This window comes from Herpailurus yagouaroundi, unplaced genomic scaffold (genome assembly GCF_014898765.1).
Source record: "Herpailurus yagouaroundi ecotype Mexico unplaced genomic scaffold, PumYag 29, whole genome shotgun sequence".
Classification (NCBI taxonomy): Eukaryota; Metazoa; Chordata; class Mammalia; order Carnivora; family Felidae; genus Herpailurus; species Herpailurus yagouaroundi.
The window spans coordinates 121569147-121584741 of NW_024412377.1; the positions used below are offsets into that span (position 1 = coordinate 121569147).

The following is a 15595-nucleotide window of genomic DNA, read 5'->3' on the forward strand; positions in this document are numbered from 1 at the left end:
GTCCTATACCAGAATGACTCTCAAATGCTCAAGACCATCAAAATCACCTGGAAAATATGGAGAAAATGCAAATGTCCAGGCCTCACCCCTAAAGATTAATTTAGTACCTCTGGACCCAGAAATGTGCATTTTAAATAAGCATCCAGGGGTGCCTGGGTGGCTCAGCCGGTTAAGCGTCCGACTTTGGCTCAGGTCAAGATCTCACGGTTTGTGAGTTCGAGCCCCGCATCAGCATCTGTGCTGACAGTTCAGAGCCTTCAGATTCTGTGTCTCCCTTTCTCTGCTCCTCCTCCACTCACATTGTCTATTTCAAAAATAAATAAAAAGTTTAAAAAATTAAAAAAAAATAAATAAGCATCCCAAGGGATTCTGATTCAAGTGGCTCACAGGAAATGGTCTTCACAGTCCCCTTCAAGACAGAAGAACTTACTTCTCCAGCTATAGGGAATATTACTTGCTAATGGTTCATAGATGGTCCCCTCCTGAAAAGGGAGCTGCTTCACTCAAGGTAATCTGCACCCCAGCACTAGTCAAGGCTAGGGGCAAAGGGGGAAGGGGTCCCAAGCCTGGCACCCTTTCTTTTTTTCCCCACACTCTGAAGGTCCATGCCAGCGCCAGGGTGCCCCAGGGCATTGACTGAGGCCTCATAGCTCAATTTCTCCTGGAGGGGTCTGCTGCCCTCTCTCTCCCAGGTGATTCTGCTAACCCTGCTCCCCTATAAACCTGCCGCAGGTAAACCTCCACTTCAGAGTCTACCTTCGGAGGAGGAAGGTGGCCTAAGGGGAAGCCATGCTTTGTGAAACCTTGTCTGTGACTCTGCCACTTCCTGTTTTCCAAAACAACAAAGAGAACCATAGGGGAAAAGGCTCCAGGCTTCTAAACCCATGCAATACAACCCGCAAGGACACACTTGGGTTTCTTTGCTACACAGGATCATCTAGAGACAAAGACAACATACAGACTAACACAGCCAGTCATACGGCGAAGAAGGGGCTTGAGCCAGCTCACTGCTAACCAAAGGGCCCTTAGCAGGATTCGGAGCATCAAAAGGTCCTGCTGGTTAAAATCTGGGGAAGGAGACTGGGAGTCAACAGCTCTGACTTGGATTTCCTGTCAGCCTTACTGAAAGCTGAACAAGAGTACATCCTTTGAGTTGGAGGCCAGCATGTATGCCCCACCCCCATCCCCTGAACACACTCCAAGGTTCTTGTGGCCAGGCAGCTAGATGCACAGAAGGGAGGCTGGGCCTTCCACTGCTAAAGGAAATCCTGATCCTGGTGCTACAGATTTAAAACAAAAATAGCAGGACTTCCGAGAACATAAATAGTGCTTAGAAATAACAGAAAAAAGGATGATGCTCTAACCTGGGGCCACCAAGCACCCGAGAAATGTCTGCCCCACCTGCCCTTTGAACCCAGGCAAGACCCATGTTCCTCATGCATTCTAATCCACGTAAGGGATCTCTACGCAACCAGACCCATACTTTGTTCTTTCCTTCCCCGAACCAGGGAAAGGAAGCCTGCCCCTTGGCCACTCACGTTCTGTATGCTAATGGTCAACTGCGTCTTGAAGTCACCGAAGTCCTTGGCCAGTTCATAACCATGGTGATAGAAAGTGAAGAGTCCTTGCAAGAACGCCAGTAGCTGTAAGGAAGGAAGGAGGGCAGAGGTCACATCAGCACGCTAAAGAGAGATTATGTAGCTTTATCCGAATTCCCAACCTTGGTTTGAAAGCCTCGAATAAAGTAATAAAAATGCCTATCATTTAATGAGTGCTAGCTACTCGCATGCCCGACACTGTAACATCTTATGCCTGCCCTCACTAAATGCTCATAAAGACCTAGAAGTTGAGTACTATTGTTGTCTCCATTTTAATATTGAGAAAGCAAGTTCAGAAACATTAAATAACTCGCTCCAAAATCTTAAGTAACAATCAGGATTTGAAACCAGATTCACCTGGCACCAACATCCAAGCTCATACTCTGAGCCTCAGCACTTTCTAAGAAAATCACTTCTTCAGAAACTGAAGACCAGTCTCCAAGTGCAACTCAGTCTCCTTCAAATACATCTGTAGTATCAGGGTACCATGCAGGAAAGTATGGTTATACTGAGAGCCAACAAAGAGGGAAGACAAGGAAGCTGTATGTCCCAAACCTGCAGTGTAACAGTCAAAGTTAAAAAAAAAAAAAAAATCACCCAGAGCAGGCTTCAGCTCAAGTGTGCTTCTGTGCTTTCCTTTAAGCAGGTAAACACTATGGATGCCGTAATTAAAATATTCCCATGTTTCCACATTTTCAGTTATGATGGCTCCCCTAAATTCTCCTTTAAATCCCCCTAAGCTAAAACGTAGTAAGTCCATTCACTATTTAGTCTTGTGTTAAATGAAGAATGAAAACATCTGTTCAGCATGATTCTCATAATACACCTTCATACACTTAAAACTACTAAGATCCCCACCCTGAGCTCTGCCAGTCTTTACTTTTTCAGCCTCAACAAATGTTCATGCCATGCTTCCTCCCAGAACCTACATGCAAACCTACTGTTGTTAGGTTTCCCTTGCCCCTTCCCAAACTCTACACATCCTGCCTCAGTACCAAACCTCAATCAGAAGAAAGGACTGTAATAAAAGTCTAAACAAGGTTTAAAAGAACCACAACTTTACTTTGTTACAAGCTCAGTCATACTGCATTTGGGGACCATCCCTGTGGTCTGAGTGGTCCACTCTGATTTCACTGACCTGCCTCCAATACATGTTACATAAAGATACAGCTGCTTTAAACAGATGTTGGCAAGGATGTGAGAATGCAAGGAAAGAGGAACCCTCTTGCACTGTTGGTGGGAATACAAAGTGGTGCAGCCACTCTGGAAAACGGTATTGAAGTTCCTCAAAAAATTACAAATAGAACTACCCTACAACCCAGCAATTGCACTACTAGGAATTTATCCAAAGGACACAAAAATGCTGATTCAGAGGAGCACATGCACCCCAATGTTTATAGCAACACAGCATTATCAACAATAGCCAAATTATGGAAATGCCCACTGACCTATGAATGGATCAAGAAGATGTGGTGTATATGTGTGTATATATATACATGTATATGTATATATGTATGTATATATGTATGTATATATATATGTATGTGTGTGTATATGTATATATATAGGAATACTACTCAACAATGAAAAAGAATGAAATCTTGCCATTTGCAACAACATGAATGGAACTAGAGGGTATTATGCTAAATGAGATAGTCAGAGAAAGACACATATCATATGATTTCAATCATATGTGGAATTTAAGAAACAAAACAGATGAACATAGGGGAAGAAAATGAAAAATAAGATACAAACAAAGAGGGAGACATAAGAGACTCTTAAACACAGAAGAAACTGAGGATTGCTGGAGGGGTGTTGGGTGGGGGGTGGGCTAAACAAGCAAAGGACATTAATGAGGGGAACTTGTTGGGATGAGCACTGGGTAGTGTAGGTAAGTGATGAATCACTAAATTCTATTCCTGAAATCATTATTATACTATATGTTAACTTAGATTTAAATAAATATAAGAAAGATAAAGTTGCTTTGCTTTACATTGTTTAATTTTCCAGTCCCTAAACTAACATACCTTTAGTAATTAAACATAATCTCATTTTTTTTTTCACCTACCTCTACTCCTCTACTCTTCTGAGAGGCAGCACTAATAATGTTCGCAAAGAAAATTCAGCCCATGGTAAGCACTAAGGTATGTGCTACTCTCCCTTAGTTCAAAGGAAAGAACAATCTTTAGACTAAGCCACATGACCAGCCCACTTTATCAAAGAGCTCTGTACTGTGAAGTAAGGCAAAATCCAGCTTTTAATATTAAGAAATCCTGACTTCCCACCCCTATTATCCCCAGAGCAACTATCCCCTTAGATCCTCATGGGAGGTTGAGAAGCAGGCCCAGCTGGGTCCTCTGTTTCAAAAACTATGTAGTGACACCATATATAGATCACTAACATAAATCAATTAAAGGGTGGTACACCACACAGAATCACCAAAGACTAATAATGAATTCTTTTCTTCAAAGATGATAGAAGCTTTTGATCTCACTCTATATAAAATACATTTTGGGGAGGAAAGCTCATGATTTTTCTCCTGGAAGGCTCCAGTAATAAAGAAGGAGCTCTTAAGCCAAACCTAGTGTCAGTGTTCACAATGAAAACTGTTTTTTCTGATCTCTTCCTTCCCCCACTCCCCCACCCCACCTGTCATTGAATGCTCCACCCATCAATTTTCCAAGGCACTGAACCATCGCCTCCTGGAGAGTAATGCAGAAGATAAGCAGCTAATTCTAAAGTCATTCCTCCTATTAACTCTGATTTATCTTCCACTTAAAGTCAACAGGGCCTCTCATGCCAAATGTAATTAAACACACTCCAGAAGCTCACAAACACACCACCTGGATGTGCACACAAGTGCTCCAAAGGCAGAAAGTTACTAGTATTTATTTTGGTTCTCACTTCCTTTGGTGTCATGCTTCATTGTCCATTCGTCGATGGGAAATGATTCCATAGATATTGTTAACTTTGGCCCACTTCCCTCCTCCCCTGGCAACATATCTCTTCCCCACCCCACCCCCACCTTCTGACATCCCCTCCCCACACAATGCATGAACCTTTGAATCTATCACCCAGTGGGAAATGAAAGACCACTTCCCAGTGGGCGGGCGAGACCCACAGAAAGACCCCAGAGATGGGATCATCTGTCTGCCTCAAAGGAATTCTTGTACTCAAACCCACAGGAGACAAGCTCCTTGGAGCCCCACCTTGGCTGGCAGAGAAGCAGCACATCCACACAGACTCTCCCCTGAACAGTCAGCAATGCAAAATCACAGCATGACAAAGGAAATACCAAAGAAAAACCTTCTCCACCTCCCTCTGCCTCCTTCCCCCGTCCTTGTTTTCCTCAGAAAGTAAGAAAAATCTATTTCTATTTCCTACCAGACAACATAAGCTATATGTATTTTTTAAGTAAGTAAAAATGTAACTGCTTCATTTAGTGACAGCTGCATCATTCCGGACTATCTGCTAAATTTAGATGGTTTCCATTCATACAACAAAGCTATTGTTATAGGCTGAATTGTGTTCCCCTACCCCAACAAAAAAACAAAATTATGTTAAAGTCCTAACCCCAGTAGCTCAGAATGTGATTTTATTTGGAACTAGTCTTTATGAAGGTAATCAAGTTAATGTTAGCCAGTAGGCCCTGATATAAAATGAACGGTGTCCTCATAGAAAGGGGATACAGTAGGGGCGCCTGGGTGGCGCAGTCGGTTAAGCGTCCGACTTCAGCCAGGTCACAATCTCGCGGTCTGTGAGTTCGAGCCCCGCGTCAGGCTCTGGGCTGATGGCTCAGAGCCTGGAGCCTGTTTCCAATTCTGTGTCTCCCTCTCTCTCTGCCCCTCCCCCGTTCATGCTCTGTCTCTCTCTGTCCCAAAAATAAATAAACGTTGAAAAAAAATTTAAAAAAAAAAAAAAAAAAAAAAGAAAGGGGATACAGTATTCGGACAGAGAAACACACAGAGAGAAGACACCTTTAGAGCACCTTTACAGCAAGGAATGACGAATACTGCCAGCAAACTACCAGAAGCTAGAAGGAAGGAAAAATCATTTTCCTACAGGTTTCAGAGGGAGCATGGCCCTGCTGACACCTTGATCTTGGACTTCGAGCCTCTACAACTATGAGAACTCAGCACAGGCATGCTGACAGGATGCCTGTTCAGCAAGACAGATATACTCAGACTGATGTGTTACGAGATGCACTGTAGTGTCAGTGTCCAGATCCGACTGGGGAAGGGGGAAGCCCAAGAAAGGATCCAACAAATCAAAGGGAAAATGAAGACCTGCACTGGGGCAGAAGACCAAGGGCAGGAAGGTACAGCACCAAAAAGTATTTACAAGATACATCTCAGAAGATGCAGTGCCTGATGAATGCAGGGAATGAGCTCTCCTCAGCACTAGATTACTTTCCATTATGAAAACTCAGGGAATGTGGCTTCATCCTCAAGAAGGGAGTAGGTCATTATCTGCAACCCAAAATCTCCAGAACATTTAGTACTTCAATAAGAAAATACAGGCTTCTAGGGCACACACAAGAAAATATGGTTTAGATCCCAGAAGTCTGAATTTTCTTCTTTGGAATACTCAAATTTGCTTCTTTTTCTGAAGGTCAATAACATCCTAGTACTTGAAGTTACTTTGTAAGAAACAAATGAACATAGTCAATATGCACAGAGGTCCCTTGAAAGGCTGGAAACCAACTACAACCCTGACTACAACCAACGCAAAATATGAATATCCACACCAGGTGCCCCAGCAATTTAGTTCAGTAAATTTCCTGCTGGTTTCCTTTCCACCTGTAAGCAATCAAATACTGTTTGGTACAGACTAACAACCGGACCATTCCAGTTCTGCCAGGTAGCAGATGTCACCTTAGGGAATAAATGTGCTTCCATTTCCCCATCTGAAAACAGATATAAAGCAGCTATTACCTACCCTCAGAGATAGTATAAGGGTTGGACGGCCATATGGGGGTGAAGTGATTCTTAGTGTACGACACAGTTTGACCTAATCCTCAATTGTTATTTCATGGTCTTCTGTACAATCTCAGCCAGGGGTTCAAACTTAAATGTGTGACACAATCGCCATAGAGGGTTGGTGAAATAGGGATTACTGGGCCCCCCCCCCAATTTTGGGGTCTCGGCTAGAGCCCGAGAGTCTGCATTTCGAAGACTTTGACAACCACTGATCTAATCGGTGGTGTTTTGATCAATCTCTCCCACTATCCATAGCTCCTGAAGCACTGACCAGCCCATAAACTGGTGGGTCGAGAAACGAGAACTTCTGTAAAAGGAGTGAACATGCGAATTCGACATCCAGCCTCTCAACCACTCATTTAATTTCACTTTGGGCAAGTTTCTATCACTTTCTCTTCATTCTAATAAGGGGCCAGAAATCGTTGCTTATTAGCTCTCCAGGTGCCTCAGTGCACGGCCTACGAAACATCTGCAAACCGCAAAGGTTTTCCACTCTTTACATCCCTCGGGCACTTCCTCATATCCTCCCTCCTGTCCAACCTGCTACTGCACTGCTTGCTACCTTGGCGACCTCTCTACTACATCCATCTTGCTTCCCAAATGAGGCTTTGAACTCCTCAGACACAGCAGCAGCGTCTTCAGCCATTTCCCTGGTATTCAGGAGGTAAACGCTTTCAGATTCACCAACACTTTTTAGATTCAAACAGGCAGGCCCTGTTAATATTGGCACTTGTCGCATGCGCTCATCGGAGGAGACCCTGGGTGACTGAAGCTTAGATATTCCTCTATCTTAGAATAAAAAAGTAATTGCTACCTGGGTGCCATTTAGGTTAGCTCCATTCTAAGCATCATACATGAGGAAGCTGATTCCTCTTAACATCTTTATAGGATAGGTGGTATTATTTTACTCCTTTTGCAGATGAGGAAACTAAGGCTCAGAGAACTAAGTAACCCAAGAACACACAGCTAGAATGGCTGGGCTGAGATTTCAGTTTAAGCAGTCTGGCTCTGGAGGCCTTACCAGTGATGTTTTACTGCCTCTCAAACACTCAAGATATGGATATACTACAAATGGGAGTCAGGAACTAGAAGGATTGTTCCTTGCAGGTTTCTTTAAAAAAAAAAAGAAAAAAAAAGAGGAAAAGGAAAAGGAAAAGGAAGAGGAGGAGGAGGAAGAGGAAAGCCCACCTAGATCAGCAGTCATCAGGCCAAGTCCAGCCTTAGCTGGGCTGAAACCCACACATTCATGAGAAATCAATGTCTACTGCTCCAAGAGGTTATGTGTTGTTACCCAGCAAAAGCTTACAGACACAGTATCTGATTCACGAGGAACACCTACTGGGAGATACAAGGGGACAACAAGAACAACAAAAACACCTCAAAGAAGTAAAATAAGCCAATTAAAACCTAAGACATCAAAAGCAAGCAATTGTCGGGGAGCCTGGGTTGCTCGGTAGGTTAAGCGTCCGACTTTGGCTCAGGTCATGATCTCACGGTCCGTGAGTTCGAGCCCCGCGTCGGGCTCTGTGCTGACAGCTCAGAGCCTGGAGCCTGTTTCAGATTCTGTGTCTCCCTCTCTCTCTGCCCCTCTCCTGTTCATGCTCTGTCTCTCTCTGTCTCAAAAATAAATAAATGTTAAAAAAAAAAAATTATTTTTTAAAAAAGCAAGCAATTGTAGAATAGTATCATTGTGCACCTAAGGACTATTACAATCACTGTTGTTTTCCTCTAGAAATTCTGGTAAAATCAATTAAAAAACACCCAATGCTAATTCTGTGACAGCATTTGAATGCCTGCCCAGACCACAGGAAATAGGCTTCAGTAAACCTTTCCCTGAAAAGCTGGCTTTAACACCTCTGTGTCCTAAGCAAGGAAATCAATAAGCTCATTTTCTCTGTAGGATGGCCTCCCCCACGACACAGACTGCAAAAACAAGGGGATTTTGACAGGAGACCGTGATAGAGACCACTACTAGACAGGAAGCTGGCTCTCAAGTTTCCAATATTCACATAAGAAGACGGAGGTAATTAAGGATATTAAAGAATTTGCCAGGGGTGCCTGGGTGGCTCAGTCACTTGAGTGTCTGATTTTGCTCAGATCATGATCTCACAGTTCGGGAGTTCGAGTTTCACATCAGGCTCACTGCTGTCAGTCTATCAGTGCAGAGCCCACTTTGGATCCTCTGTCCCCCTCTTTCTGCCCTTTCCCCACTTGCGCTCTTGCAAAAATAATTATTTTTTAAAAAGAAGAATTTGCCAGATGAGGTGGCTGAGAAGGAAAGCTCAAAATCCTAGTTCCAATACCGTTAAAAAAAAAAAATCTAAGTATCAGATTCCAAAGCCACCAGAGTCTGATAAAACTATTACCAAGTTCACATCCCTAAAAAGCATCCCAAAATTTTATGAATTAGAAATGGAGCACAGAACACTCTTTACTAAAACAAGTGGTTATTTTCTCTCCGTTTCTTATAGTTTTATGGTTTGCTTAAGAAAATCACTTTCTGAAATCTAGGTAGGTAAGAGTCTTCCTTCTATAGAGACTCCAGGCTTGGGTCTAAATCAGAGGCTGCATTTTTAGTGAAAAATGCAAGGTCTGCACGAGTTTGAAATCGAGGCTCACGTGTTCTCTCAGGGTTTCCATGACACTTTTGTACTGTGCATTCTGAGTGCAACACAAGGGCAGGGCAGCACTACCACTGCACAAAGCCACACCCATGCTAAGGTGGCCTCAACTAAAGCCAGACTGGTTTGCACACTACAACCTTTCTCTCCCTGCTACTCGGTTATAACCAACTACAGTGAGAAATCACTTTATATAGTACCTTTTAATGCACGGAAGGAGCGTGGAGGGGCTTTGAACTCTGCAGACAAAAAGAGGAAAGTATCATGTACATTCCCCTTTTTCCTTGGGCAACTACTACATTTGGATTATTTGAGAGAGAAAGGAAGGGGGTGGGAGGGTGGAAAGTTAAGGTGTAATCACTACTGTTGGGCAAGATGAACACTCCTCCCCCTGCCCTACTTCCACCTAGAAACCAATTAGCCCAACACAGCAGGGCCAGAGGAAGCACTATCACTTCTGCTCAGTTTGCCCAAGAATGGCCACAGGGGACAGTCCAGGGTAGACAGACTGACAAAGCACTGTGACTTAGCAGAAGGCACAGTACCAGGGCTGATCAACCTCTTCATCAGCAACTTAGAGCATTTTGTAATCTAGGCAGTGGAATGAGGGCTGGAGGTCAAAGTCTGGGTATACCATTAAACCCTGAGCATCTACTTACCGGCTCCACGAATTCAAACATCTTTCTCTCTTGGACTTCCTGCACCTTGAAGACATACTCCAGGGATACTTCATAGAAATGCTGCCGGACCAAGTCCACTTGGCTGTCTGCCTGCAAACAAGACAGAATTTAAGAGGAAAGTCAAGTCACTACGCAAGGAGAGCATTCAGCAAGCAGGCCACAAAATTCCTTGGAGATGGTTTTTATACACAATTCAGACAGCATGAAACAGACCTAAGACTAGTGACAATGTCCTAGGCACCATGTCCTTAGGTATACATATATTACGTGACATTATTCGCTCCTCATTCACTATAGTGACTTAATCCTCATCCAATTCCTAAAAAGAAGATATTCTCATTACCTCTAAGTGACAGGAGGAAAATGATGTCTGCTAACATTAAGGAACCTGAAGCAGCCAGTACAGGGCAGAGTTGGGATTTTTCTGCTTGTGGATCTGCCTCCAAGACCCTTGATCATCTTTAAACTAGGAGGCTGTACCGTCTCCCCACACCCAGGGGCAGATCTGGGTTCTAAAGAAGATAGATTTTTAAGGAGAAAAAAAGAAAACCTGCAGGGTTCTCCCCATCCCATTAGGAATGAACAAAACCAGCTGTTAGAGGGCAGGGGCCTTTAGGAAAGGACATTTCCACATGAGTTTCACCTATTTTCTTGTTTGTCAAGGGACGAACTGTCAGTTTACTTCAGCAGAGTAATTACACACTATTCCATCTAAGCCTCCTTTCCCCGTCCATGCAGAGGGGGTGCTGCATAGGCCCACACATGGATACAATCAAACCACTGATGCAGGATATAGACAGCAGGGGCGAAAATGAGCCTGGGTAGAATAACAAGATGCTATTAAGTACCTCAACTATCACTGTGAAGTTCATAACATTTCCACACTATTGCTATGCCACCTCACTGTTACAGTGAATGCACATCTCAATGACAAAAAATATTAGTATTTTTTTAAATTTTATCCCCTTATTTTTTAGAGAGAGTACGCACGAGCAGGGGGAGGGCAGACGGAGGGGGACAGAGAATCCCAAGCAGGCTACGCACTGTGAGCACAGAGCCCAACTGGGGCTCAAACTCACAAACTGTGAGATCGTGCCCCTGAGCCGAAATCAAGAGCTGGACACTTAACCTACTGAGCCACCCAGGCGCTCCTTAAGATTTTTTAATAAAAATGAATATCCTGGTAGTGGGAAACAATCATCTGCCTTCTTTAGAAGTGAAGGGGTGAGAAACCATTCTGTAACATACTTCACAGAGACAGACAAAGCCCCCAAAGAAATACCTCTTCCAGTGTTTCTTTGTCAAGATCCCTGCAGAGGAAACTGGGGACATATCACCCATTACACCAAATATGACACTGCTATCTTTCTATCTAAAGAATGTGGCAAATCATTCATTCATTCAACCATCATGCACAAAAAGAAATTCCCTTCATGGAACTCACAACATAGGTAAGCAAAGAGATTCTAAATAATTATGTCCATAAACAGAAAATTACAAACCCTGGTAAAGCACAAACAGCCCATTCAACTCTCCTGTGAGCAACTTCCTCCTAGGTCAACATATTAACACATAGAAGCTAATTGGCTAAGTGCTGGGTGGGGAGGCAACCAAAACACACACACGCACACACACACAAAGCGAAGGGCTAAACTTGGGGGTATTTTCTAAGCCTCTAAGCAGGGGAAGCTGGTATCTGCAGACTGAGAGATCTTTATTTGGAGGCCCAGTTTCAGAAAGTGCTGTACCCTCCTTCCCCAGGTGTGGCTCTTCAGACCACTGGGCTGATCCCTTCCACCTGGACTCCCGCCAGCTAAGTTCCATATGCTCCTGCAGCCTCTAATTTCCTCATAGTGCAAATCCAACACACTTACACCAGGGATGCATCCACTTCCCCTGACCACCCACACACCTCAAACACCCTCCTTGCTCAGGCTTGCCAACTGACACTCCAACTCAAGAAAGGGTCATTCTGGAAATTTGCAACATGGCTCCTGCCGTTAGGCAGCAATGGAGGAAACTCCTAGGAGACAGACAGCAGAGCCCGGCATCAGTCAGGGAGCTAACAAGCGCAAACATCTGGGTTGGACTCGCAGTTCTATCATTTTCTAGCTGGAGAGACCTACTCAAGTCACTTATCCTCTATGGGGCTCTTACCCACACCTGGAGGTAGTATCCGCCCTTGTGAGAAAATGAGCTAAAGGATGTGAACAATTTGAAAGCCAAAAAGGGCTATGTGCACATCTGCTGTTACTACCACCAAGCCCTTCAGACAGATGGGTTTCAGCTCCTCCCCCCCCAAGTCAACCATGGGTCTCGGGGTGACTAAACTCCTTTCCTAACTAGTCTCCCTGTTTTCTTTCTCTCCGCCACCCCAATCCAGCCTGCACCCAGCAGACAGAAGAGCTTTCTTAAAACTGGAATCACAAGGGGGTGCCTGGGTGGCTCAGTCGGATAAGTGTCTGACTTCGGCTCAGGTCATGATCTCACGGTTCGTGGGTTCGAGCCCGGCATCGGGCTCTGTGCTGACAGCTCGGAGCCTGGAGCCTGTTTCAGATTCTGTGCCTCCCTCTCTCTCTGCCCCCACTCAGGCTCGGTCTCCCTCTGTCTCAAACATGGTTTGCAAGACCCTGTGTGACCTGCCTCCCACCTCCCTGCCTCCCCGCCCCCACCAATGCATCTTCCCTGTACTCCAGCCTCCCAGATTGACTCCCTTCCCCCTAACACTCCAAATACTTTGCAATTGGTGTTCCTTCTGCTTGCAAACCTCTTCTCCTAAATATTCAGTTTTTTAAACTTTAAGGCACCATAAGAAACTTTTACATTATCACCCAAAAAACATGCCTTATAATTTTCTTCTGTTCTAGCTTCCTCTATTCTAATTCACGACCCAGTAATTCAGATTTTTATGACACACAATTCTTAAAAAATACTTTATTTGAGAGAGAGACAGAGAAACAGAGGGAGCGGGAGCAAGCACAGAGGAAGGGCAGAGAGAGAGACAAAAAAAGATTACCAAGCAGACTCTGCGCTGAAAGTGCGAAGCCTGAGGCCGGGCTCGATTCCACAAACCTTGATGCCATGACCTGAGCTGAAATCCAGAGTTTGACCCTTAACCAAATAGGTCCCGAGGTACCCCTAAAATATGTTAGTTTTAAATAATTTCTACACCCAGTGTGGGCCTCAAACTCACAACCTTGAGCTCAAGAGTTGTATGCGCCACTGACTGAGCCAGCCAAGCACCCCAATACACGCACAACTTCAAGAATAGCATCCTAGCTTTTCTCTTAGTGGTCCTTCTCATCCTTCTAGTTTCAATTCATTTGTTAACCTCTTTAGAAAAGGCTTTAGTGACCATGTTAATGTATATAAGGTAAAAAGCGCTGGGGTAACCTACCCCCCCAATTTATTTCCTTATCACTATGTAAAATTATTTTCAATGCTTTTCTCTGCCTGTGGCTCACCTACTGCAATAGAATGTCAATGAGAGCAAAGACTTTGTCTCATTTTTCCACTTTTCTATCCCAGCTTCCAGAACATTGCCTGGCCCATAGTAAGCATTCAAGAGATGCTTAAGGAATGAATAAATTGATCTCTATGTGGCCATCAGTGATCCAGTTCTCAGAAGAAATGCATAACTCAATGCATTTCCACAGGAAAGAGAAGAAGAAATCCAATTAGAATGGTAGGTTTCTTGGGGTGCCTAGGTGGCTCAGTTGGCTGGTTGTCCGTCTTCAGCTCAGGTCATGATCTCACAATCTGTGAGTTTGAGCTCCCCGTCGGGCTCTGTGCTGACAGCTCAGAGCCTGGAGCCTGCTTCAGATTCTGTGTCTCCCTCTCTCTCTGCCCCTCCCCCTCTCACACTGTCTTTCTCTCACTCTCAAAAACAAACATTTTTAAAAAATTTTTTTTTAATTAAAAAAAAAAAGAATGGTAGGTTTCTTTTGCCAATGCCTTTGCTCACCTGGGCCATAGAGTTCTTCACATCATTAGACACCCTCCCCACCCACCCTGCAATTGACTGGTAGGCCTGGAGTCCAGCCCACCTGGCAAGCCACTCAAGATGGTTTCCCTGCTTGTTACTTGAGAAATGGTTCATCTACCAGCTTGTCTGAGATGCATCAACCACTCTATGCTTCTTGGAAAACAAACACTGTCCTAGGCTCTAAGTTCATGAAAGCCGATCATTCATTTACTCTCCACAATACACTCAACACCTGAATGGACTCACATAAGTATGCAATGAATATTTGTTAAGTGCATATTGTCTTTAAACCTTCTTAGTCCTTGGGGAAAAAAAAGTTAATTTACAAAATAATCATCCACTAGATGGCAGTGTCATTCCACATCACTGCAGTATAATTTTATCCACCAAATGTAGGGATTGGCTAGAATTTCAAAGTATTCAGTTCAGAGCTCTGCAATTAGGTAAGAATTCTGGGTATTCAAAGAAAGTACATTTCATTAAAAGTGCACTAGGTGTCCGGTAATATTCCCAAATTGATTTTTTAATAAATGTGAGAAAATCATCACTTAATAGCTGGAAGACCTTGAACAAATCCCTTGACCTCTGCAAGGAACCCAGTTCCTTCAAATGTATTTCCAGTAGATTCAATCAGAAGATTACCAAGGTCCCTCCTTCAGGTGGTGAATCCTATCTCAATGACACTGGCATTGAATAACAATGGCTGCCTAGCTGCCCAGCAACAACCCTCCCTCCCAAGGTAAAGACGCAATTAGGAGAGTACAGTGAGTTAAAAGAGCTCCAGGGTCAGGGGCCAGGGTTCACAACCTCACTGACTAGCTACAGGCAGGCTATTGAATGGCGAGGGAATAAATCTGTCCCTCACAGAGTGGTTATAAGGATTTGAGAAGATTCCAAGTGCCTAACACAGTACCTAAATAAGCATCAGTAAGTATTTGCTGGCCTTATTGTTGTGGTCAATGAAAAGTATCGTATTGTTTTTGTTGTTATAAGATTTTTATCAATATAATTCAGCTCAGGCACAAAAAGCAATGCCCAAGAATACCCGGACCTTAAAGACTTACAGCCCACTCCTTGCCCTCATAGTACTTAGAAAGTGTAACGAGGTCAAAGACAAGCACACAAAGAACCACAAAAGAGTGTAATGTAGAAATGCCCACTAATACCTGTAACTGACAATGTCAGGGCTATAGAGTAAAAGTTGGTGTCCCTGCCAACATTCGTATGTTGAAACCTAAGCTCCATTGTGACATCACATGGAGGTGGGGCCTTTGGGAGATGACCAGGTCATAAGGGTGGAGTCCTCATGAATGGAATGAGTGCCCTTATAAAAGAGACCCCAGAGAGCTCCCTTGGTCCTTTCACCACATGACACCACAACAAGAGTCATCTATAAGCTCTCACCAGATGCTAAATCTGCCAGCGCTACAATACTCGCCTTCCTAACCTCCAGAACTGTGAGAATTAAATTTCTGTCTCTATAAGCTGCCTCACCTATGGTATTCTCTTTTACTAGCCTGAACACGCCAATGCAGTGACGAAGAGTACCATTCAATTCGGGAACGGGCAATGGGGAGGAACTTGCCAGTCACAGGGATAATACTTTATATTTGTTTAGCAGCCATAACACACATCCCCATACATGAAATAGAGAGAACAGGTACTTTGTATTTTATCAAAAAATGGAACTAAAAAATCAGAGAGGTGAGTACTTGCCCCAGGTCACACAGTG

General features: G+C 43.9%; 1 protein-coding gene across 4 annotated transcripts in view; it reads right to left on the reverse strand.

Annotated features, from left to right (window-relative positions):
- Positions 1–15595, reverse strand: part of ARHGAP26 (Rho GTPase activating protein 26) — a 427067-nt gene that overhangs the window by 293248 nt on the left and 118224 nt on the right. For all 4 annotated transcript variants that reach the window (XM_040453965.1, XM_040453947.1, XM_040453975.1 and 1 more), the window contains exons 6-7: positions 9858–9968; positions 1539–1643 (exon numbers count right to left, since the gene is read on the reverse strand). In XM_040453965.1, coding sequence (XP_040309899.1) covers positions 1539–1643; positions 9858–9968 — 216 coding nt within the window. The remainder of the gene's footprint in view (positions 1–1538; positions 1644–9857; positions 9969–15595) is intronic.